The sequence below is a fragment of the Mustelus asterias genome, chromosome 7, assembly GCF_964213995.1.
Source record: "Mustelus asterias chromosome 7, sMusAst1.hap1.1, whole genome shotgun sequence".
NCBI lineage: Eukaryota > Metazoa > Chordata > Chondrichthyes > Carcharhiniformes > Triakidae > Mustelus > Mustelus asterias.
The window spans coordinates 90,867,731-90,894,677 of record NC_135807.1 but is presented as its reverse complement, the minus strand read 5'-3'; the positions used below and the strand labels follow the sequence as shown (position 1 = coordinate 90,894,677).

The 26,947-nt window shown below is 41.8% G+C and overlaps 1 protein-coding gene across 1 annotated transcript in view; it reads left to right on the top strand.

The window, feature by feature from the left end:
* csmd3b (CUB and Sushi multiple domains 3b) overlaps positions 1-26,947 on the top strand; it is a 1,683,329-nt gene that overhangs the window by 991,653 nt on the left and 664,729 nt on the right. Inside the window, exon 9 of the mRNA XM_078215503.1 lies at positions 54-178. Within this exon, the coding sequence (XP_078071629.1) occupies positions 54-178 (125 nt within the window). The remainder of the gene's footprint in view (positions 1-53; positions 179-26,947) is intronic.

The following is a 26,947-nucleotide window of genomic DNA, read 5'->3' as shown; positions in this document are numbered from 1 at the left end:
CTTGTGTATTGAGACAAGAAAGTTAACACTTTACTCACCATTTCTTTCTAAAGTCTTGGAGCAGCAGTACAGTTTACGTGCGATGAAGACTTCGTTCTGCAAGGAGCCAAAAGTATCACATGCCAGACCATTGCTGAAGTGTTTGCAGCGTGGAGTGATCATAGGCCAGTATGTAAAGGTAAGAAAACTCACTGCAGGTTTGGCTTAGACCTCCTCAATATATTGTAATATTGTAGTGATGCTTCCATCAGAGCAGATCTTCGACATATAAGAGCAGTGTCACATGATCTGCTGTCAAGGCATTGTCATCACTTTTCATTGGTTTTGTGCTTGAAGAAGTAAACCACAATGCAAAACTATCTGAACATAGAAGCACTCAATGTGGAAATATGAAAAATACTTCACAACTGCATGATCTTCGACAAGAGCGACAGGCTGAATAGCAATTGCCAATAAACTTCCTGAATCATTACCATATAGTGAAATGTGTGGTTTTAAGATGGAAAATCTGTCATGTTCAGTGAGTTTCCAAATGTTAACAATTAACGTTGTGAGCCACTGGTCCCAAGATATGCGCGTTAGATTGATTGGCCATGTCAAATTGCCCCTTAGTGTCAGGTGGCAGGGGAGTTTAGCAGCATTAATAGGTGGAGTTACAGTGGTAGGGCCTGGGTGGGATTGTTGTGGGTGCAAAATTGATGAGCCGAATGACCTCCTTCTGCACTTGTAGGGATTCTAATGATTTGCTTGTAGTTTGAACCAAAATGTAAAAGTGATCCATTTTTACAATATTTTTCTTTGTTTGTTGCATGGTCCTGTCTGACCCTTAAAAATGAAATCAGTATATGTATCTTTTGAGCCTTTATCTAATGTTATCACTCCTCACCATGTCAGACCTGTACACAAATTGAAGATAATATCCTGTTTTTCAAAGGTGATAAAAATGAACCAATAATTTGGTGCAAAAAGAACACGCTGGTGGAGTTGGGTTGGATTTTCTCTGAACATTAGTAGTTCTGCTGCTGGCTCCTCTGGGAGGGCGACTGCTCTCTTCAATTGGAACCTATGAACAAGGGGGAATAGGGGGCACCCACCTGAGACAGATGGGGAGGAATTTATTTTTCCAGAGGGTCATGAAATTCTGGAGTTCTCGACTCCAGAGGGCTGCATTTTCATCTCCATGTTTGTACCAAGACTGTAACAAGGTTCGGTGCCAAGTGCCACTCATGGAACCCGAACTGAGCATCAGTGAATCAGTTATTGCCTTGGCAGTGCCTCTTGACTGTACTGATGGGAACATCTTCTATCACTATGCTGCTGATCAAGGGGCGGTAATTGGCCTTGTTAGATTTGTGGACAAGGTGGACCTGGACAATTTTCCACATTGTCAGGTAGATGCATGTGTTGTTATTGTACCTGAGCAGTTTGGTTAGCAGTACCGCTAGTTCTGGGACACAAGTTCCAATAAACTTGCCAGATGTTGTCAGGGTCTGTTGCCTTTGCTGTATCTTGATATCGCATGAAATGAATCAAGTTGACTGAAGATTAATAGTTGTGCTATTGGGGATCTTCAAAAGAGGTTGAGATGGATCATCGACTCAGCACTTTTGGCTGAAGATAGTTGCATATTTTTCAGCCTTATTCTTTGTACCGATGTGCTGGACTTCCCCCACCATTAAGGATGTGTATGTTGGAGCTCAGTTGGCTGGACCAGTGGTTAGTGATACATAGTGACACCGCCAATAGCATGGGTTCAATTCCTGTACCAGCTGACGTTATTCATGAAGGCTCCATCTACTCAGCCTTGCCCCTCGCCTGAGGCATGGCGATCTCAGGTTAAATTGCCACTAGGCAGTTCTCCCCCCTCAAAGGAGAGAGCAGCCCATGGCCAGCTGGGACTATGGCGACTTTACCCTTACCTTTATTTGTGGAGCCTCCTCCTCTACTTAGTATTTAGCTGGCTCCCACTATCCGCAACGGATCTGGCAGGGCTGCAGAACCTAGATCTGATGCACTGGTTTTAAGATGTCTTTCAATGTTCAGCATTCCTCTAGTTCTATGTTACAACTCCATCAGATTTGAATCTCATTTTTAGATGTATCTGGTGCTGCACCTGGACTCCTCACTGAATCAGGATTAATCTCCTGGTTGGCTGGCTCAATGAGGACCAGGCTGGACCATGAGGCTCTAGGTTGTGGCTGAATGTGGTTCTTCTGCTGCTGAAGGTCTGCAGTGCCTCATTGATGTCCAATCATTAGGACTCCAGGATGCCAGCGGACCCTGTAGAGGGGATCTGGTGTCAATATGAAAATGTCAAGTGGCAATGTTTCTCCTCAACCTATCAGATTGAAGAACCATTGCAGAGGCAGACCTAAACCAGGAATATAAGTTAAAAGACTATATTCAATAAAGATGCAGGCACAATAAATGAAAGAGAGAATATTTGTTGGAAGAATGGTAAGAATGTCACAATGTGGAGATGCTGGCGTTGGACTGGGATAAGCACAGTAAGGAGTCTCGCAACACCAGGTTAAAGTCCAACAGGTTTATTTAGTAGCACAAGCCACCAGCTTTCTGAGCGCTGCTCCTTAATCAGGTGAGTGGGAGTTCTGTTCACAACCAGGGCATATAAAGACACAAACTCAATTTTACAAAACAATGGTTGGAATGCGAGTCTTTACAGGTAGTCAAGTCTCATAGGTACAGACAATGTGAGTGGAGAGAGGGTTAAGCACAGGTTAAAGAGATGTGTATTGTCTCCAGGCAGGACAGGTAGTGAGATTTTGCAAGCCCAGGCAAGTCGTTATGGGGGTTACAGATAGTGTGACATGAACCCAAGATCCCGGTTGAGGCCGTCCTCATGTGTCCGGAACTTGGCTATCAGTCTCTGCTCAGCCACTCTGGTTGTCATGTGTCGTGAAGGCTGCCTTGGAGAATGCTTACCCGAAGATCAGAGGCTGAATGGATCATGATACATTTCCCCAATGTACCATGCCTCGGGCCTCATCATGTACAATGAGGCTGAAAGATGCCCTCATAAGAACAGGATATGGCGCTCAACTCATCGATTGACAGTTCTGACGCGCCACAGCGAAAAACTGCACCAACCTCCTCAGAAAACAAACACAGGACACAGTGGACAGAGTACCCTTCGTCGTCCAGTACTTCCCCAGAGCGGAGAAGCTACGACATCTTCTCCGGAGCCTTGAAGATGTTGTCTACCTGATACGCTGCAGGAAAGGGTGTCCCGAGGCATGGTACATTGGGGAGACCATGCAGACGTTATGTCAATAGATGAATGAACACCACTCGACGATCACCAGTCTGGAGTGTTCTCCTCTTGTTGGGGAACACTTCAGCAGTCACGGGCATTCAGCCTCTGATCTTCGGGTAAGCGTTCTCCAAGGCGGCCTTCACGACAACGCAGAATCGCTGAGCAGAAACTGATAGCCAAGTTCCGGACACATGAGGACGGCCTCAACCGGGATCTTGGATTCATGTCACACTATCTGTAACCCCCACGACTTGCCTGGGCTTGCAAAATCTCACTACCTGTCCTGGCTGGAGACAATACACATCTCTTTAACCTGTGCTTAACCCTCTCCACTCACATTGTTTGTACCTTTAAGACTTGATTACCTGTAAAGACTCGCATTCCAACCATTATTTTGTAAATTGAGTTTGTGTCTTTATATGCCCTGTTTGTGAACAGAACTCCCACTCACCTGATGAAGGAGCAGCGCTCGGAAAGCTTGTGGCTTGTGCGACCAAATAAACCCGTAAGAATGTCACACTCACAGATCACTAAAATGCAGCAAAACTTTCCTGTGGTTATTGGCTGCCCTTCTATAATAACAAACTATTTTGAAAATAATGCTTGCAGACTTTTCAGCTTCCAAATTGAAATCCAGAGTGTTTGGTGGCAACCTTACCAGAAAAATTCTAAGTCCCGAATGAGCATGAAAATGGAAGAGTTTCAGATCAGTTTTTCAGGTGAGGCCACAAGCCCAATGTCATGCCACACTGCAAAAACTCTTGTTAAATTTGTTTTCTGCCGGTGGGGGTGGGGCCTAAGCTTGCTGGAAAGCCATCAGCTGACAGCAGAGATCTGCCAGTCACCTCCACCCCGGATATCGCGTGTCTCATCCCCCTACCACCAGGGATCTGTTACTGCCTCCCCCTGGCAAGTAACACAAGTCATGATGTGGAGATGCCGACGTTGGACTGGGGTGAACACAGTAAGTGTTTTAACAACAGGTTAAAGTCCAACAGGTTTATTTGGTAGCAAACACCATTAGCTTTCGGAGCGCTGCTCCTTCATCCGATGGAGTGGAAATGTCCATTTGTCCATGTCCATTTCCACTCCATCTGACGAAGGAGCAGCGCTCCGAAAGCTAATGGTGTTTGCTACCAAATAAACCTGTTGGACTTTAACCTGGTGTTGTTAAAACTCTTACTTAAGTAACACAAGTGCCAGGCCTTTCCACAAAGAGAGAATCTAACCCAAATTTCCATTGCTAAACCTCCCACTATCAACGTCCTACGGGATTACCATTGACCAGAAACTGAGCTGGACAAGCCATATAGATACTATGGCCACAAGAGCTGGTCAGCTGTGGTGAGTAATTCACCTCCTGACTCCCCAAAGCCTGTTTACCATCTATCAGCCGCAAGTCAGGAGTCTGATGGAGTACTTTATCCCTGCCTGGATGATTGCAACTCCCTTAGCATTCAGGAAGCTCAACCCTGTCCAGGATAAAGCAGCCCGCTTGGACACTACCTATCGCAATAAACATCCACTTCCTCCACCATTGACGGTGGCAGCAGTGTGAACCATTTACAGGATGCACTGCAGCAACTCACCAAGGTTCCTTCAACCTTCCAAGCTTACGGCTTCTATCCAGAGGCACCAGGGCAGAAGCACGTGGGAACACCAACACCTGAATGCAACTCATCATCCTGACTTGGAAATATATCACGGTTCCTTCAGTGTTGCTGGGTCAAAATCCTGGAACTCCCTCACAAACAGCACGGTGGGTGTATCTACACCACATGGACGGCAACGGTTCAAGGAGATGGTTCATCACCACCACCTTGTGGCGGGCAATCAGGGATGGGCAATAAGAATTCTGACCTAGCCAGCGACACCCACGTTTCAAAAGAATTTCAAAAAATCAGTCAGCAACTTATTGATTTCTACCTTTACGCATGTGGGCATTCGGAGTTGCTGTCTGATTTACTCCTTCATAATGGTGAACTCTGATGCGCTCATTGTTAGTCTGACAGCATCATCCCATTTCCCCCAAAAAATCATGCACTGATTCTCATTTTTCTCCCATTATAGCAGTAACTGCTCTTCAAAAAGTATTTTGTCGGATCTAAAGAGTTTTGGGGCTAACTGACTTAAAAGTCTTCTCAAAGACAAAACCACTCTGCCAAGACTTTGTCTGACAATGCTGTAAGATTGAGAGTTTTATTATTTGAACCCTCCCAAATGTGGAGAAGATAATGTATACTTCCATAAGCACTTGCACACAGAGTGGATATTGTAAACATTGTGTTCGAAAAGCTGTTGATTTGCAGTGAACTTAGAAGGATAAAATGTTCACATGAAAGCACTGGTGTATGGTTAACAATTGAGGCTAACTACTTCCACAGACCCTTCTCTTGATAACTTGCTCATGTGTCTCTTTGCTTGCCAAGAAACACCATTCCCAGCTGCTCTCCAGATCAAAGACTTGCCTGAACACTGAACAAAGGAATCTTCTTAACACTGGACTAAGTTTAACAATATGTCTCCTGAGAAAGTAGCGGCGCTGGTGGGTTTTCTTAACTATAGCATCGGCGTGGAGGGACTGGGACAGGTTGTTCGTGACCTGGACACCAAGAAACTTGAAGCTTTCGACCATTTCCACTCCATCCCCGTTGAAGTAGACAGGGGCAAGTCCTCCACTACGTTTCCTGGAGTCAATGACTAACTCCATTGTTTTACTGACATTGAGGGAGAAATTGATTGTATTTTTTTTGAAGCAATAACAGCGCTCATGGGCCGATGAGGATTGTGCATTTGATGTAACGTGCATAGATTTTATTCAATCTTTTGAAAGTTCCCATATGGAAAACTCATCAGAAAAGTAGCAAACGCTTGTAATTCAAGGGAAATTGGGAAGTTTAGATCCAAAATTGGCTCAGCACCAAGAAGCAAAGGGCAATGTTTGATCTCTATGACTGGAAGGCTGTTTCCAGTGGGATTCTGTGGGACTGAGTACTCGGTCCTTTTCGGAGCTAAAAGATATTCGGGCACAGCGTTCGCGAGTGATGGATTCTTTATTACCTCCTTATCGATAAGGAGAGGAAAACTGAAGAATTCCTAAGGCTTCTTCAGTCTGCCCTGTCCAATTATTGTTGTACCTGTAAATTCTCAGATACTTTCAACCAGTTTGCTTACTCCAAGGTTTTACCCCGGTGCCCTTATTTGCAAGATGGACAAAGGACAAACACAAGTAAAGGTTCAACAAGTTTATTAATAATAACACTATTAACCCTTAAATTACCCACATAAAACAAGAGGATACCCCAGATTCAAGTATACTACCCGTTAAGATGGTTTGGTTAAACTACAGGCCCGATTCTCTGAGTCCCTCTGGTCTGTCATCACGAAGGTGAGTCTCGATGGCAGCTTCTTCCTTCCTTCCTTCTCTGGTCAGTCTTCCGAATGGTCAAGGTCGCCTCCCTCATCGAGTCTTCGCAGCTGGTGTGTCTGAAATGTGTCCCTTTATCCCCCTGTCTGCTTGCCTTTCCAGAAACTTCTTTGGCTTCTGGCCAATGAGGTCCCAGGAGGGGGTTCCAATACCCAGTGGACTGACTGGACACCAGGGTCCGCCCCCAGGTGTCCATCTCCAGGCTGTTGCTTATGTATAACCCCTTATCAGATAAGGTAACTGCAGGAACTCTCGATGACAGAAAGTCTGGCCCAATCTGGGCTTCTAACAATAGGCTGGTGCATTTCAATGGGGTGCAATGATCTCCTGCTAAATATCAGTAGAGTGCAACGACCTTTGGGTGATTGATGGGTTAGGCCCAGACATCTTTGTGTATTTGTACAATTGGCCTGCCCGAGGTTTGATTTTAATATGCCCAATTCTTTAATTTAGGATATCCAATTTAATCAGCCTTAAAACTAGGCCCTGATTATATTACCACATTATGTACAGTTAGCACCTTTTATAGGGCATATTTTACAACTTCTAGTTAAGATAATTGTTTCTAGTCATGCACACCGGTAAATTATTTACATATGATACAAAGAGGTAGACCCGAGACATAACAGTTTAATTGCGTAATGTCATCATCTTTAGTGGTAGATGGATGAAATGTCTGTTCAGACAACAGTCACTTAATCATGTCTTTATTACAATTTTGGTGCTGTTAGCAAGGATATTCAGCTGTGTCCTGTTGATAGATATAGTGAAACATCTTTTCTGTCTGTGCAGACTATTTCGTGTATATGCAGAGACAGCCATTCTGCAATGAGGGTGCTGCTGCTGATATGCTAATTTCCGTGGCCACCTGGCCAGCCCCTTGCTGAGTTCCATTCTCCTCTCCCACACAATGACATTTACATAAATATGGAAGACATAATTAAGAAGTTTGTAGATGATACAAGAAATAGCCATGTGGTGAAAGCTATAGACTGCAAGAAGATATCAAGTGGGCAGAAAAGTAATGAATGGAATTCAATCTGGATAAGTGTGAGGTAATGCATTTGGGAAAGACAAGGTAAAAGAATACACAATGGATTGGCTACTGCTGTATTGTTGTAACAATATAGGCACCACTTGCTCAAAAGTCATTGTTAGTTCATTCATTTAGACCACACCTATGAGAACATTTGTACATAGGTAGAGAGCTTGAAGACATCCGCAGCAGGGCTGTATGCATGTGTGCTTTGCTCAGAGGCAAAAGTGAAGCTAAGACTGGATCGCATGACACACTTCCCTTCTGAAGACATCATGCTGTCATCCCTAAAACACACATTATCATTGAGAGAAGTACAGAGGAACAGGGTGTATGTGGAGTGTTTGTTCACATATTGCCCAAGGTAATGAGTATTTAGGATTCTTTCCTTTATTTGCCAAGGAATTATTATGTAATAGCAGAGAGGTTATGCTGGAACTGTACAAAATACTAGTTAGGACACTACTGTATGCAGTTCTGGCAGAGCATACAAAGGAGATTTACAAGGGTGTTGTCAGGATTGGAAATTTTGCCAGTTATGAAAGATTGGCTAGATTGATGGGTTGTGTTGTTTTCTTACGGAACGGAGGAGCCTGTGGGGAGATTATATTGAAGTTTATAAAATTATGAACATTCTCGATGAGTGGATAGGGGGATGTTAACATAGTAGTAATGTCATTAGGCTAGTATCCAGAGGTCTGGACTAATGCTCCTGAAATATGAATTCAAATCCCACCACAGCAGTTGGGGGAATTTAAATTTGGTTAATTAATACATCTGGATTAAAATGCTTGTCTCATTAATGTAATCATGAAATTACTGGATTGGCTTTTGAAAAAAGGTTCAATAATGTCATTCAGGAAGAAAACCTGTCATCTTTACTTACTCACTTATCTAAGTGATTCCAGAAACGAAGCAGTCTGGTTGCCTCTGAAATGGCCTAGTATCAAACCTCGACAGAAATAGAAGCACTGTGGATATACTTCCATCACATAGACTGCAGAAGTTTAAGGAGGCAGTTCACCATTACCTTATCGAGGGTAATCTGATGATTCCTTCATAAGTGCAATTTTCTTCTCAGTAGCTTGACTGCCCTGGATCTCCACCTCTGGCTGTCATGTACTGATGTGGAGATGCCGGCGTTGGACTGGGGTAAGCACAGTAAGAAGTCTCACAACACCAGGTTAAAGTCCAACAGGTTTATTTGGTAGCACAAGCCACATCATGTACTGCCCTTACACATGCCACGGTGGCCAACTGCGTCCAGTCCGTTATATTCGGTAATCCATTTTCTCCTCTGCTTCCGTTGATCATCTTGTAATTGTCTCCGTCCTTCCTCTATGATGTTATGAACAAAATTCCTCTTTTCTCCAGCCATTTCCAGTCCTTCCTCATTTAATTTTTCTGTCAATACAAAACATCCTCCGATCTTTCCATCTCTCAAATGCATTTGGCTTATCAGTAGTCTCTTTGTTTGTGGTCCATGTCTCCAAAGTATGTAACATAGATAACAAGACATAGTACCTGAGCATTCATTTCCAAAGATTCAGTTCAATTTCTTTGATTTGGTTTATTATTGTCACATGTATTAGTATACAGTGAAAAGTATTGTTTCTTGCTCACTATACAGACAAAGCATACTGTTCATAGAGAAGGAAAGGAGAGAGTGCAGAACGTAGTATTACAGTTATAGCTAGGGTGTCGAGAAAGATCAACTTATTGTGAGAGTTGGTCCATTCAAAAGTCTGATGGCAGCAGAGAAGAAGCTGTTCTTGAGTTGGTTGGTATGTGCCCTCAGACGTTTGTATCTTTTTCCCAATGGAAGAAGGTGGAAGATACTATATCCGGGGTACGTGGGGTCCTTAATTCTGTTGGCTGCTTTTCCGAGGCAGCGAGAAGTGTAGAGAGTATCAATATATATATTCTTATATACATTCCACAAATTAACAAAAATTGGATTTGCTTCAGAGTAGTCATTAACTGGGGTGGGTGGGTGGGGGGGGGGGGGATTTTAAGTAATTAGTAATCGGATGAGAGTAGTTGGAGAAATTTGTTCACCCAAAGGACCTGAAGCTGACTGCTCGAGGTGATAAACCGACAATTCAGTCTAAAATAAAGTACTTGGATAAATCTACAGTTACCGCCCAGAATGGAAAGCGTGATTTAGTTGGTTTTTGCTTTTTTGGCCAGCACATGTACATTGGGCCAAATGACTTCCTTCTCTGTTCTGTGATTCTATGGCGATTAACTGGCATACATATGACAGTGCAGGGATATGGTAGCATATATTACTAGATTAGTAATTCAGAGGTCGCAACTCCTGATGTATAATCATGAGTTCAAATCCAATCAAGGTAGCTTGGGAATTTGAATGTATTTAAATAAATCTGAAATTAGAAACTAGGATAATCAGATTTTCTTTAAAAAAAAATATCGCGATCATTAATGTTCTTTAGGAAAGGAAATCTGTCATCCTTGAGTGGATCTGCTTTATGTGTTGATGGAGATCCACAGCAGTGAGGTTGACTCTCATGTGCCCTCTGAGATGGCCTAGCAAGCAACTCAGTTGAATTCAAGCAGGCCGATCATTCACAAACTTCTCCAGAGCAATTCAAGTTGGGTAGCAAAAACAGACCTCCGTGCAAATGATTGAAGAATATGCACTCTAAAGACTGCTAGTAACCTTCAAGCTGCACAAGTTCAGGATATGCTATGCAATAAGGCATTAGTTTGCAGAATTCTCTGAAGTAGAATGGAAAGAATTATCACACCCAGTTCCAGATCTATACCTTTAGATTTTATTCACGAGTCAGTCTGGTCAAATCACCAAAAGTGACGTTTGGTGCTACATACTTTCTGAATTTTGGGTGTCAAATTACTAAGTAGGTATTGGCTTGGTTTTAAAACTTTTTATTGGTGAATTACAAAGAGGCTGAAATAACTCCTCAGAGGCTGATGTCCCTTCACCAGATTCCTTTTATTTACAAATGCAATTCTACTTGCAGAGTGCTTCAGGTGCAAAGTCAGAGTCACAAGAGCCAGTGGACCTGACACACACACACTTACATACAGGTGAGGCTCCCTGACTCGGCAGGCAATTATGATCTCAATCAGGGAGTTCAAACTCCAAGAGGCCAACCTCATGGGCCTCATTGATGTCATTACAGAGGCCTTGTTTTCCTCCTTCCTTCTACTCTTCAAGCCACCAATTGTTCATGAAACAACTGACTGCCATGGAATTGAACTCTCATTCAGCAGACAGCAGCGACCAGGATTTTTTTCACAACCAACAGAAGTTAATGTAAAATGGTACTTTGCACCATTTGCTTGACTGCAGTATGCACATGCAATCTATTTTACTGAATGTCTGTTCCATCAGTTAAAGATGTGAATCCTGACAGCTCAGTGATTGTACCAAATACTAAGAACAACAGGAGGCTCTATGGGCAGCAGAATGTTATTATTTAACCAGCTGTTCTCTCTTATAGTTAAGATGCTTTCACCAAGAATTGCACAGAAAACTTTTGGATTGGAAAGTCTTTCCACTTTTAGTGATTAAATCATCCACTCATTAGTGGCTTGATGAGCATTAAATGAATCACTATTGCAGTTACAATGCAATAGCTATTTTTTCATTGCCACTCCATTTTGGAGCAACTGTTGATTAACCTCATCTGTGGAGAGAGAATAGTTCATCCAGCTCTATTCTCTCTCCACATGTACGACAAGACCTGCTGAGACTTTCCAGCATGTTCTGCTTTTGGTTCAGACTCCAGCATCCGCAGTAATTTGCTTTTATTTTGGCTGACTTCTATGGTTCACAACAACACGTATAGAACACATGAAACTCTTGATGATGGAGTACCTGGACCTGACAATATTTCTATACAGCACAGGTCTATAATATATACAAAGAGTGTTTTTGCTTTCTCAATTGAGCGTCCTTACTAATTTGTTGAAAAACCATATTCCTTTTGATATCAATACAAATGGCAATACACTGTAAATAAACAGAAATATTGAGAATACAGCAACTCTGTATTTTTACCTTTAGTCTGTGCCCAAGAAAAGTATATGTTATAGATAGGACCTCCATGATTTATCAGTTCTTGGATCCTTTGAAAACGGTATGTTTACATGAACAATCTTGGTTGTTCACTCCTCAGCTACTTCGACCGAGCAAGACTACTTGAGCTATCTCTCCTTGAATCCTCGAAGGAGCATTTTTATGAACAGCTTATCTTGCCAAACATGCTTTCTTTACTATAATTATTTAATCCCTCTGCCAATGTCCTTTTATACCAACCACTAAAGTTATACTTTAATCACTCATGCTCAGTGTCACACTAGTTACTGATTTCCTTGCTCAAATATTTTTTCTAGATCTTTGGAGCAGAAGATAAACTGCTTTTTATTTTTACGTGGCGCCATGCTGTTTTCTTGTTGCTCTTCTAAACCTTCTTGCCGCACAATACAATGCAGTTTGATTATTAATCTTTAACTCTCCAAGGTATACAACACAATTGCCTTTGCAAAATCACACATTAAAAGTTGCACGTTACTGTATCCAAACCGGTTATGTTTGTTTACCCAATGTAAAGTGGACGGTCTCTTTCCACAGGGGCACAATCTAGTTACCCAAGTATAGTACTGATATCACGTAAGAGCTTCCGATTCTATAGCATTTTCATCAGCAAATCGAACTACTTTAACTTCCCCTCAATGCCCAGCCACACCTCATCTGCTACTAAAATCCATAATGATGTCTTTGCTACCTCTAGATTTAACGATTCCATTGGATTCTATTACTGTGTTCCTATTTTTTTTGCTATATCTAATCAAATCCAATCCAAGTCTCAACCAGTGAGAAATTACAGACAAGCCCCTTCCTGTCTTGGGTGTGATCTATATGATCCAAGCAGATAGGAGGAGGCATTGCACCCTCTCCAGTGCTTGACCCCATTTGCATCTTAGCCGAAAGGCCTAGATGTCGTTTTTAAAGAATTGTTTCAAATGAAGCCTCAGTGTAACCTCATTGACTTCTATCAAGTGCAGGACTGCTGAACTACACTTGATCTTAGCCAAAAAGACGAAAAGCGATTCTATTACTATGTTCCTATCTTCTATCCTCAGCAAACATGAGCTCATCAAAAGATCTGCTGCCCATATCCTCACTCAAAGTCCCAGTTCGTGCTATATCCCATTACTCTCATTATGACTCTATAGCAAGAGGTTCCAATCCAACAATGCCTCAATTTTCAAATGCTCATCTTTGCTTCAAGTCCCCATATGGTGCCTCAATATCTCTGTCAGTTCCTACAATCTGCAGATCTCTACCTGCTTCCAAATCTGGGCTTTTGTTCATCCAATCATGGAATCCCGATAGTACCGAAGGAGGCCATTTGGCCCACAGAGCCTGCACTGACAACAGTCCCACACAGGTCCTGTCACCGTAACCCCATATAGTTATACTACTAATCCCCTGACACTAAGGGGCAATTTACCATGGCCAATCAATCTAAACCGCACGTCTTTGGATTTGGACTGAGAGAGGAAACTGGAGCGCCCGAAGAAAACCGACACAGACACGGGGAGAATTGTGCAAACTCCACACAGTCACCCAAGACCAGAATTGAACCCGGGTCTCTGGCACTGTGATGCAGCAGTGCTTGCCACTGTGCCCCCCTCCAATTTCTCCTCCGATTTCAATGTCTTCACTATTGGCAACTGCTATTGTCTCAAAGCTCTGCAAGGCCTCTCTAAATCCCTCCCCATTCTCCCCCCTTTTAAAGGTGCTCTGTGAAACACCTCTCTGACCAAGCTTTCGGTCACCTGTCCTAATATTTCTGGGCTTGTTATCAAATTTTGTCTTAAAACATTCATGTAAAGTGCCTTTGGATGTTTTGTTCACAAGAAGCACTTTATAAATGTAGGTTGCTGTTACATTAGAAGGAAATGTGCTGTTCTCCCTTTTACATTGAAAGACAATTTTGTACTCTTGTCAAGCTGTTCGTTTACTTCAAATTATTAGTGATGAGGTTTATTATACAATTTTAGAATTACAGAGACTTGTTTTAGGTATTCGCTTAACACGTGATTATATAACAATAACAGTTTGTTTCACTGCTTCATCCCAGACATTCGATATAACAGACAGAGACATTAGTATTTGTTTCCTCGGGGGATTAGACCCTGCAGTGTTCCAATTCTGTTAACAGCCAGATGGATCAAATAGTGTATTTCCCACTGTTACCAATAGGGTGTTCAATTATAGCATGGAGTCCTCTTGAGATACTTAACAATGGTTTTTTTTGCTATAAGCTTCAAAGCAATCTCCCTGAAAATGCATGTGAAAGTGGCACTTAAAGTAACATCAGATTTACCAAACATCCCAGCCTCAATTCATCATCTTCCAGAGAATTTAAATGTAACGGGGCAATTTTATTCTTCTAAACAACTTTAAAAAAAATACTTTTCCAATTCAATCAAACCAAATCCAATTCAGAGTCTCAACAAGTTGAGACATTTCAGATCCAGGCTGACAAGACAGGGCGAGCGACCAAATCACCCTGTCCTGGGCCTGATCTACATGAGCCAAGCTGATTGGAGAAGGGGGAGGTTCCTCCTCCAAGATTTGAGCTCATTTGCATCTTAGCCAAAAGGCCGAGATGCCGCTTTTAAAAATTGCTTCATATGAAACATGAAGCTTCAGTGTAACCCAATGACCTCAACCAAGTGCGGCCGACCATGGGCTGCCGACCATACTACACCTGATCTTAGCCTCCTAAACAACTGTTCGACCAGGCAATATCGGATTGACTGATCTGCCAAGTGGCAGAAAAGGCAATCTTTGATATAAATATCCCCTGGTTATGTACAGAAGGCCTGAGAACAAATATGAAAGGAAAACCGCTCAACTGAGACTCTAGGTTCCTACAGGAGTTCATTATTTTGTTTCTGACCAGGTCTAATGGCTGCCAATCAAAATAGCAGACTATTTCTACTTCAGTTGTGTTTGTCAAATGCAAATTTGAAAATGGGAATTACTGAAAACTGTCCAATTATGATGCACCTGAAATAATGCTTTTTTCACTCTTTTCAGGCACTCAAATTACTATTTGAGTGAGCAATTCTTGTGCAGAATAGCTCTATAAAAATAAACGAGTCACACTTCAGTTCCTTTCGCTTTGTACATATTCACAGTTGATCGAAGAAGGAGTGAAGCTAAATATTAGCTGGCTATTAACTTGCTGAAAATGAATGGTGGTTGTTCATGTTTCCACTTCAAATCACACATTTGGAATGAAACATGAACGCAATCCAAATTATGTGTAGTCGGTGGCAATGATGACTACAGCACCTCAAGTAATCATAATTGAACAGAAAGTGACAAGATTTTTTATAGGGCCTCTCTCTTTTTCTTTCTATTCATATGCCCTTTTGGAGATGGTTGGTATTTTGAGTAATTACAGGTTTTGCTTGCAGCTTTTTGAAATAAGTTGGAGTAGGCAGGACAGCAGTCAGATTGCAGAGTTGAGCTAAAGTGGATCCTTTACAGAAGTTATATTTAAATGTGGATGCCAGACATGCCAAAAAATCCTTTATCTGTAAAATATCAAATATTTCACACTAAAGTCAAAATCAAACTTGAAATAAAAACTCAACCCAGAATCATAGACCAGCGCAGGTATCTGAAAAGCTTTTGAGATTGTGGTCATGATTCATTGACATTCAGAGTAGAATTTTTGCGCCCCACCCACCATAGGAAATGTAATGGGCAGGATCATGCAAAGGTCCTTTGACCTCACGCAGGATCTTCTGGCCTTGGGGCGAGCATGGCCAGAAAATCCTGCCCTCAGAGTTTATCGAAGGCCAGGTCCAGATGTAAGTTTATAATCTAATAGAAACTATTCATCTGATCTGTATTTAGTTTTCTTCAGATTACCTTTCAGTTAATACCTTTCAGTATTTTTAAAACTTGGTTTAAAAGATCAATGCTCGATAATTGAAATGAATCCGTTGCATTGTTGGATCCACTTATTAATCAGGAATAGGTTTGCTTGAGAAAGTTTCTAAAATGTAAATTTACTTTGAAATTTGGATATAGTAAATAATTTGACAAATGCTGTTGGATCCACCTATTAATCTACTTAATCATTAATCTCAAGGTTAACTTGAGAAAGTTTCTAAAATGTTAATTAACTTTGGAATTTGGGCATAGTAGGTAACTTGACAAACATTGTTGGATCTTATTAATCATAAAGATTTACTTGAGAACGTTTCTAAAATAAAAATGTACTTTGAATTAGGATATGATAAGTATGGGCAGGATCGTGACACAGTGGTTCGCACTGCTGCCTTGCAGCGCCAGGGACCTGGGTTCAATTCTGGTCTCGGGTCACTGTCTGTGCAGAGGCTACATGTTCCCTTCGTGTCTGCGTGGGTTTCCTCCGGGTACTCCTGTTTCCTCCCACACTCCAACGCTGTGCAGGTTTGATGGATTGGCCATGTTAAATTGCCCCCTTAGTGTCAGGGGGATTAGTGGGGTAAATATATGGGGTTACGGAGATAGGGCCTGGGTTTTGTTGGTGCAGGCTCAATGGGCTGAATTGCCTCCTTCTGCACTGTTGGGATTCTATGAAATAATTTGACAACATGCATAATGATTGCTGTCTTTCTCATAGCATGACGGTGGGGATTCTGTGGTGCGTTTCCCATTAATAAAGTTATGCGTTAAAATATCCAGCTCTCCCTCTTTTTAATTCATGCCTTAACGCCATTCAGGAGCTATCATGGAACTAAGTGTGAGAAATCAAGTTTGAATAAATTGCTTTCTTTTATTTTTCTGCCTTGATCTTTACTATGCATGTTACAAAAATTCCATTAATCTAAGAGTTTCATCCTTTACGAGAAGAGTGCCCCTTTCCCATACTTAATGGCTTTGCTCACTTTCTCACCACGTTCTGATGATGGGTCCCTCTGCCTTAAAAAACACGTTTGCATTTGGTCAAAAAAGCATCAGGTTAGTTCTGTCATTGAAACTTTGATTTTTCAGTGCCGCACTGCAAGAGCTATTCGTCTGCACCAAGTTTCAGGCAACAACTCAACCACAATGCACTCCCAAACCAGGGTCAAAAGACTGGCCTAAAATAGGGTCTAATCTAGGAAAGCTATGCGTGTTGGCTATGCAGTCCACTCTTCTGAAGATACAAATTTCTAGTTGTATGTCTCGTCAATAACAGTCTTCAGGTAGGTGCAAAGGTAGGAAAATAATTGAAATTGGGCCTGGCTGATGAGTCAGTACTTGGCAAGAGTGTGTCAAGAGGAGCACTTTCCCCCTGCTTCCATGTGAATTTTTTAAAAAAGCTTGTACTTTTGTGACCACCGATTCCTAGGCACGCCCAAGCCAGGATATCGACATGAAGCAAGCTTGGAATTTGTTGCACTCAGAGCAGTCATGTTTCTCAAAGGGATCCTAAAACAGGCATTCATATGCTCATAAGTGAATGCATTACCTCAGTACCAAGTCTAATCCTGCTTTAGCCAACTGTCCAGGTGCCTGAAAATCATTCAATGCCAATATCACCGTAGACATTTTTCTGGTACTTTCGGCGTGCGAATAATTTTTGTTGCCGTTTTCCATCTGAAAAATCTGCAATGCTGACCCCAGAGTCCCGATCATTCATGCCCACACCTGGGGCCAGAACACTGTTTTGATGCTTCAGGAACTTTGAAAGAGAGAAGTTTCACAATATTGACTTTTCCATCATCCTCTCTTTATTGAAGACTTTTGTTAAAAACCCACCTTTTGGGTCATATATTTAGTCATGTTTTTAATGTCTCCTTTACCTTTACATCAAATTTTATGTATTGGTTCTATTAATTGCGCTGCATAAATGCAAGTTGTTCTTGTAGCTATATGTTGGATTGGCTGGAATTATCTTTGATCCCACCACAAGCTTCGTTCTCTTGTCACTGATTTTATCTCTCTTTTCAACCATTATTACCAACTATATCAGAATAGACAAAACTTTGGATTGTTTTCATCCAGCCACCCTCCCATATGGACCCCATATTCTCCATTAAATGAACTGTCAAAACCATCTCTGTAATCTTCCCCACTTCTACCACACTGCCACAGAAACATTCATCCGTGTCTTCATGTTCGGCTGTTCCAAACTCTCTGGCTGGCCATCCATCCTTCATATTCTTCTTCACATCCAAAACTCTTTTGCTATCTCCTACCCAACAAAAGCCTTGTACATCCATCACCCCATCTCACAGATGTATCAAATCTCACAATCCTTCACCCTGCCCCCAACCCAGGTCAGTCACCACTTCAAAGTTTAAATTCTCAACCTTGTGTTTAAATCCCTTTAATGGGCTCAATTTTTCCTCACTCTCTAACATCTCCAATCCTATAACTCTCCATTAGGCTATCATACTCTTTTTGCTCCACAATTCTTTGCCCTGGTGCCCAATTTTGATATTTGAGATTTTTTCAATATTAAAAGAATTATTTAAAGTCAAGGTGTTGATGATGGTGTGGTTGAATCTTTTGCTGAATCTTTTGCTGCATTTCACTATGAATTTGCTACAATATTCGTTTTTTTTTTCCATGTGACATTCAGAGACATGGGAAAAGCACTAGCTTGAATGACTGATTTCCTTCTAATTATAAGTAGAGTTCCTAGTGTAGTCTAAGGTTTTGGGACATAACCGCTGGAATTTTACCCCCTCACTCACCACAGGAATTGGAGCAGGCAGGGAATAGTCAATAGCAAGGTTCTTTGAGCTTGGGTGGGATTTTACGGTTTTGGGACGAGCGAGGGACTGAGTACAGTACTGCTCACACAACAGTATATAAGAACACATGACCTGCAGCATGGGGGCAATTGAGTTTTGGACAGAATCATGTGCATAAACAAGCATGGAGACCACGCCGAGATTGAATACTTTACTGGATATATGTATGCAGTGCATGTAATTAATACATGCAGTTAACCACTTAAGACTATAAAGGCTTTGTTAAAACCTACACAATGGTATGCAAAACCCTGCAACACCTACGTGTGTGAATTTTAAGATATGGTGACATTTTGAATTTTTTGTACTAATCAAAGCCAATGGTCAGGAAATCTGAGTGTCATTTAACCCCCCTCCCCACCCTTGTATGATTCTGCATGTTTTTCTCTTCATTAACATTTAAAAAAGAACTCCCCAGTGAATAACAGAACCATCAAATAGATTTTTAAAATTATTCAACCCATTTAACGATTGTAGCAAGTCACAGGCTAAGGTTAAATAATGAACTTTTCATCTATTTCTGCTAATAACTGGTCCTACTCTCCTATTTACCCATGTCAATGTTTTCATGACTCCTTATTCTTGATGGAATATACTTAGTGGCCGAGCTTAATTCTTCCTTTTGCATCTTTTTTACTTCCTGGGATTTCACTCCCATCTCGGTTTAAATATGGGAGCAACACCAAGCAGGTATTAATTGGATGGGATATGGCCAATACTTCAGGTATACATATTTGCCAGAATTTTCTGCTCCCATTCGTGTCATGCAGGTTTGGTGGCGAGAGTGGAAAATATCATGAGACGGCCAAAGTTACATTTCATGTTGACATGAAATCAGGAAGTGATTGTCCCTTCCCCCATCAGAGGTGGGATGCATTTCCCACCATTTGGTGCTGGGACCCTCATTATAATAAATTAGCTTGTCTTTATTGGCTACATTCACTGGAATCATAGCCCCGCATCAAATGATGCATCCATGGCAGCATGATGTCAGAACAGCATGAAGCATGACTGTTCTCCTGAGGTGTGCCCCTGGGAACCAGTACTCCGAGGGGAGCTCAACGCTGAGCACAGTGCTCGGGGGTGAGGGTAATTCCAGGGGTGCGACTTTGATACTGGGGATGCCAGGGGGTGCATCTGGATGAAGAATGTTCCCTGGGTGAGGGAATAGGAGAGGAAGGGGGGGGGCATGGCCTTTGAAAATGGCACCCAAATCAGCGAAACGCTGAGTTGATGGCAGAGCAGGCGAATGTGAGGCTACCCACCAGAGATAGTTCGTGGAACCCCTGTCTGCCTGCCTGCCTTCTCAGTCCTTCAAGATATGGCATAAAAAGCCATCATTGCCGTCCACGGGCTGAACACCGCTTTTCACGCCCAACATCAGACTTCGCCAATATCAGAGAGAGTCTCGCCAGTTATGTTTTATTCCCTGTTCCAAAAAGACCTTTAAATTATGCTTCAGCAAATATTAGAATGTAAACAGTGCAGTTGTGTGAAGCCCCTCTTTTAGCAGTTCTGGTGTCAACAGTACGTGGTGTTATGATTGATTATCTGGCAGTAATGTTGAGTTCATAACTAATGCATTAAACATCCAAATGTAATTGTTGCATGTCTCGGCCTTACACACAGATGAGACCATTGCGCGTAACATATGATCTTGATAATCTTCCCTTGACAGGCATAGTTTTTATTTCCGTTTGTTTTGTGTTATCATTATTGTGTCACTTGTTCTCCAATGAGATGGCAGTTTACCATGGTACAATTTGAGTAAATTGTACAGTTCTGACATTCTGTTTTCAAATCTGAGATTGCACCTTACGGGCATGACTGAATTGTAGTTTTTATTTTACAATATTTAGGTTTGCAGTGTGGGTTTGAGAATATGCAGTTTGTACTTCAAACGTGTTTTTTTTTTAACAAAGCTGTTATGGGTAGGTCAAATCATTAATACCTGTCCAGATTGAGAATTTGGACAGAATTGGGAAATTAGGATGAGTGGAGGAGATTATGATAGTTTTCAGTATATCATGCATATGTGCAGGAATTAGACATTTTCATTATGTGTATATGCAGGAATTATACAACATAATACCAGGATAATATCATAATAATTGCATTTCTATAGTACTTAATTATCTTGTCAAAACAGCTCAAAGCACTTTAAAATGAATTTTCTTTGAAGTCCAGTGATTGTTATTAAGAAGGCAAAGCAGTGTAATAAGCAGGTTAATATTGGCACACTATTTTATTGATTCCTTCATTTTTTTAGAATAGGGTGTATTGACATTATTTCATGTTATGTAGAAATTGCAGTCCCTGCAGCAAGTCACAAATGGATCCCACAAAACCTGGCAGCTAGTGATGTGGATTACTTGCAAATGAGTGGTTTTTGTTCGGACATAACTTGGAAGTGTGTTATTAACCCAAAGAGAAAATGCTGAAAAATCTCAGCAGGTCTGGCAGCATCTGTGGGGAGAAAAAAGAGCTGACTTTTCGAGTCCAGATGACCCTGGGGCGGGGTCGAGGAAATGGGTGGGTGTGTTATTAATTTCTGCTTCAGAGATTTCTTGAAATTTGTTGGTATGTTTTATTGGAGATTTAATATTTATTTGAGATGTATTCTTTACATTTAATTATTTTATTTGTATAATTAATACTGCAGCTATTGATAGTTTCCATTTCTTGTTCTTGTTTGCTTTAAATTTATTTTATCCGTGAAATATGCTTTTCTATTTCTGTGTGAAGGTAACCCACTTAATATGAAGGTTTGAAATAAGTCTTTTGCTATCACTTTTGCACGTTGGCCAACTAATTTGTGCCTGTATTGATGGCAGTTGCAAATAGGTCTTTGATATGTAGCATCTGATAAATATTAAAGTTATGACAAGATCTTTTGCGTTGATGGAGCACATTCATTGAATGCTAGAATGTTTACTGATAAAAGCATGAATTAACAATTAATTTTCAACATGCATTGATGCTCAGATGTTATAAAAGTAGAGCTTCACTGACACAAGTAGGCAGGAAACGTTGCATGAGTTGCTCAATTGGAATTACATCTACTAGTTAACAAAAGGCCTCTTATTTTGGTGCTAAAAATTATTTCATTCTTAAATGATTAATATCCGCTGTTGCTTAATATGCATTTTGGTTAATCCTGTGTGCCTTCTCTGAACAGTTTCTAATTAGGAGCAGGAGTAGGCCACTCATCCACCATTCAATAACATCAAGGCTGGTCCAATTGCAACCTAGCCCCCACATTCCTGCCTACCCCCGATAACCTTTCATTGCCTTGTTAATCAAGAATCTATCTAACTCTGCCTTTAAAAAATAATTTTTTTACTTCCAGTGCTTTTTGAGAAAAAGTTCCAAAGACTCATGGCCCTCTGAAAGAAAAAAATTCTCTTCATCTCTGTCTTTAATGAGCGATCCCTCTCCACATCTACCCTGTAATAGCTCTCAAGATCTTAGTTTTCGATCAAGTTGCCTCTTACTCAAGTTTCTCCTCAACTCTGTTCTAAATTGACTCCCCTATATTTTGAGGCTATGCCCCCTCGTTCTTGTTTCCATTGTAAGTGGAAATAACCTCGCTGCTTCTACCCTGTCTCGCCCCTTCATTATCTTATATGTCTCTATAACATCTCCCCTCAACCTTCTAAACTCCAATGAGTACAGGCCCAGTCTACTCAATCTCCCCTCATAAGCTAACCCTCTCATCTCCGGAATCAACCTGGTGAACCTTCTCTGTACCCCTTCCAAAGCTAATATGTCCTTTCCTAAATAAGGGGACCAAAATTGTACACAGTACTCTAGGTGTGGCCTCAACAGTACCCTGTACAGTTGCAGCATGGCCTCCCTGCTTTTATACTCCATCTATCTTGCGATAAAGGCCAACATTCCATTTGCCTTCTTGATTGCCTGCTGCACCTGCAAACTGAGTTTTTGTGATTCATGCACAAGGACCCCCAGGTCCCTCTGCACAGTAGCATGTTGTAATTTTTCACCGTTTAAATAATAGTCCATTTTACTATTATTCCTTCCAAAGTGGATAACCTCACACTGACCAACGTTATACTCCATCTGCCAGATCCTTGCCCACTCACTTAGCCTATCCAAATCTCTCTGCAGACTCTGTGTCCTCCACGCAATTTGCTTTCCCAGTCATCTTTGTGTCATCCGCAAACTTTGTTCCCCTACACTTGGTCCCCTCCTCGTCTGTGTATATAGTAAATAGTTGAGGCCCCAGCACTGATCCCTGCGGCACGCCACTAGTCACTGATTGCCAACCGGAAAAGCACCCATTTATTCTGACTCTGCTTTCTGTTAGATAGCCAATCCTCAATCCACGCTAACACTTTACCCCCAACTCCGTGTACCTTTATCTTATGCAGCAACCTTTTGTGAGGCACCTTATTGAATGCCTTCTTGAAATCTAAGTACACCACATCCATTGGTTCCCCTCTGTCAACCGCACTCGTTATATCCTCAAAGAATTCCAGTAAATTAGTCAAACATGACTTTCCCTTCATGAATCCATGCTGCGTCTGCTTGATTGAACCAACGTTCAAGAGGCATTTGGATAGATACATGAATAGGCAGGGAATAGAGGAATATGGATCACATAGAGGCAATAAAATATTAGATTAGAGAGGCATCTATGTTGGCACAGACTTGGTGAGCCTATGCTGTATTGTTCTTTCTTCTTTGGAGCAGTACGATGAGGATCCAACTTGGGATCAGGCTATTTGAAATCATTGGTATTTTCCCATCCCGCCCACCATAGGAATCATAGCGGGCGAGACACAGACCATGCAAAGGTCCGTTGACCTTGGGTGGGATTTTCTGGCCTTGGGGCAAGCAGGGTGGGATTTTCCAGCCACATGTGTTATTTACTGAGAAAGGTATAATTAATAACCTTGCTGTAAAGTAGCCTTTGGGACCATAATATGATAAGAATTTTGCATTAAGTTTGATTACAACATTCAATCTGAAACTAGTCCGAAGTATGAAGAAAGAAAATTCTGAAATTATGCAGAGCAAGTTGGCTATGGTGGATTGGGAAAATACTCAAAGGCAGGCAATAGTATTTTTTTTTAAATCTAAAAAAAATACTAGAACAAATTAACTTTGTTTGTCTTCACTGAAGAGATTCAAAAATTCTCCCAGAAAGGCTAAGCAATGAAGGGACTTATGAACCTGAGGAACTAACAGAAATTAATGGGAATCATTTTTGGATGTAACATGTTTGGATTTTCAGAAGGCTTTTGATAAAGTCTCACACAGGAGATTAGTAAATACAATTAATGCAGTGGATTGGGGGAAATATGCTAATATAGATTTAGAATTGGTTAACAAGCAGAAAGCAGACAATATTAATACATGGATCATTCTCTGGATGATTAGTTGTGGAGCAGGGCAAGGATCAGTGCTAAGTCCACAACTGCTCACAATTTATATAAATGATTTGGATATAGGACCAATTGTAATATTTCCAAATTTGCTGTTAACATCAAACTGGGTGTGAACCCAAGTTGTGAGGAGGATTTGGACAAGTTAAGTGATTGGAGTAGGACATGTTCAGTGCTGCAGGTCGGTGGAGGGGGGAACAGAAAGGCAGAATAATTCTTAAATGGTGAGAGGTTGGGAAGTGTAGGTCCAGAAAAAATGTTCCAGCTTTGAAAGCATCTGCTAACTATTTCCAACATACTTTATTATCATGTGAGCATTTTGAAAGAAAGACTTGATTAACATAGCACCTTTCATGACCACTGTAAATCCCAAAGCACTTTATAGCCAATTAAGTACTTATGAAATATAGTCACGGAAATTCAGCAGCTTAATTGTACAGGTTAGCAAAATCCCACAAATTGGAGGGCAGGTGGAGTTATTAATTTAATATCTCATCTGAAAGATGGCATCTTTGACTCCCTCGTCACTGAGTGTCAGCCTAGATTATTGTGTACAAGTCCTGGATTGGGACTTGAACCCACAAACTTCTTATTCAGACGTGAGATTGCTAGCAACTGAGATATGACTGACGTACCAAAGAAATAGCTCTTTTGCTTCTGAATCAGAAGGTTTTGGGTTAAAGTCACACACAGGAGACATGAGCACAAAAAAAATCGAAGTTAAATAATTAGTTTCAGCCATACATTTATAATAGTACTGGATGCAGTTGGTTGTTCAACCTACCATCTGCTTATCTAATGTGCATTGTCAAAACTGTCTGAAACATCTGTATTGTAAAATCTCCTGGGTTCTTACCTTCTGCAACTTCACCAAATTCTGGATTGCCATTCACTATTATTGAAGGCTAATTGCTTGGTCCCTGGTAAAATTTTTATCTTTTTATTAATCCCTGACACACATGAACTATTGATTGTATGGTCAATCAAGTTCACCAGTGTGCCACAAAATAAATAATTATTCAGCCCACTAACCACTTATACAGTCACATCACTAAAAAAAAGGTTAATCTGTGCAGGGATGAAGCTGAGTTCTAGCATTTCAAAGTGACTACTGGATGGCAGGTGGACACATGGGACTCGGTTCTAGTTGATAGGTGATAAAAGTGTACATAGAGTTATTTTGAATGTGTAGTTACTGCAAAATGTTACCTGTCTGTTATGTTATTGAGAATTATTTCAGCTATTGGTGATGGTACTGCACTGCGCGCATCAGAAGTCCTTAAGGGAAATAGTACATCAATTTAAGATCTGTAGGAAGGATCAGTTAATTCTATCTCCTGCAGAAAAACCACGATGCTGTAAGAGGAAAGTGATTGTTGCAGTGATTTCTAAACAATAGCTGTTTTAAATGGAATTTTATATTGCATGTCATAAAAGATGTCCAGTGGGTCTGTCTGTGACAAATCCTATTCATTTCATTTGTGACTTTGAAGGAACAAGTCTGCCATTATTAGACAAATAACATATCATCATATGGTTTTTAGAAGATTGGGAGTATAAATTTGTCCTGGATGATAACGGAAAATGGGGGCTTGTTTTAATGCCAATGCAAAATAAAGTCAGGCTGAGAACAAAATGGGGTTGTGAATTCACTGTTGCTCATTTTGTTCTTTTATTCATTCATTAGATGTGGGCATCACATTGCCCAGCCTTCTAGCCTTGTGAAGGTGGTGGTGAGCTGCCTCCTTAAATCTTGGAGCTTCAAAGAATGAGAGGAGACCTCATTGAGGCACACAGGGTTCTCCGAGGGCTTGACAGGGTAGTTGCTGAGATATTGGGGGCGATTCTCTCAAAAGTGCTGAATTGGTGGGGAAAACCTGTTCTAGATCACGACTGTTTTCTCAGTTTAACTTCTCACTCTAATCTCCCCACTCTGTGCACTGCAGAGATCACAATCATGAATATCATTAAAAACGGGGGGGGGGGGGGTGCTATTCACACCAGAGTCTGACAGTTCTGGAACTCTGCGCATGCGCAGTGGCCCCGATCTGTCAGTCTCCCCATTTGCTGGCCAGCTCAATCACTGGCCAGCCCGGGACCCCTGTAGTGCTGCCCTCCAGATCCCCCCATCCCTGGCTCGATTGCAGCCCCCTCAACAATTCCCAGACCAGCCCCCCCCTCCTCCGCCAAAATTCCAGAGCACCCCGATGTCCAGCCCATCCCCCCCCTCCCCACTCAACCTAGCAAGCCCGCTCCAATCGCTGCCCTCCCTCCACCCCAGACCAATCGCCATGCAGAGTGGCAGCGGGATTCCCCCACCCCTACCGATCACCCCTAGGTCCTGCCCACAGTAGGCCCCACCCTCGGCACTGCCCATTGCCTGATGGGCAGTGCCAAGGTACCCACTGGGCATGGGCATGTTGTCCCTTGGGCACTGCCAAAGGGGCACAGGCTAGCACTATCAGGGTGCCCATCCTTAGGGGGCACAACCCCCCCCCCGGCACCCAACCCCCTGGGGGACCCCGATTGCCCCCCCCCTTCATTCCGGCGGGGTCTCCTGCCAGTTCCCCGAATGTGGGGAGCTACTCCAAACCCCGCCAGAATGAAGTACTCCTGGCAGAGTGGGAGATTCAATCGGGACCGGCAAGTTCCCGATAATCGCATGCTAAACATATTTAAACTACATTAGGAAAAGATTCAAATGACTAACCTGTCTTCCCGCCGGTTTCCAGCTTGGTCTGAACTCCGACTCATCTCCGGCTCTGGGAGATGCGCATGCGCTGGGAATGCATGCGCAAATCCCGGATAAAGGCCAGCGACATGCATCTCCCAGCCCGACCCGCCAGAAAAGCCATGGGTCGCGATGGGAGAATCGCCCCTGTTGTTTCTTCTTGTGGGAGAGTCTGGGACCAGAGGCTATGATCTCAGAATAAGGGGGCATCCATTTTAAAACAGAGATGAGATGGGATTGAAAGCAAGTTTATATTTTCCTATGA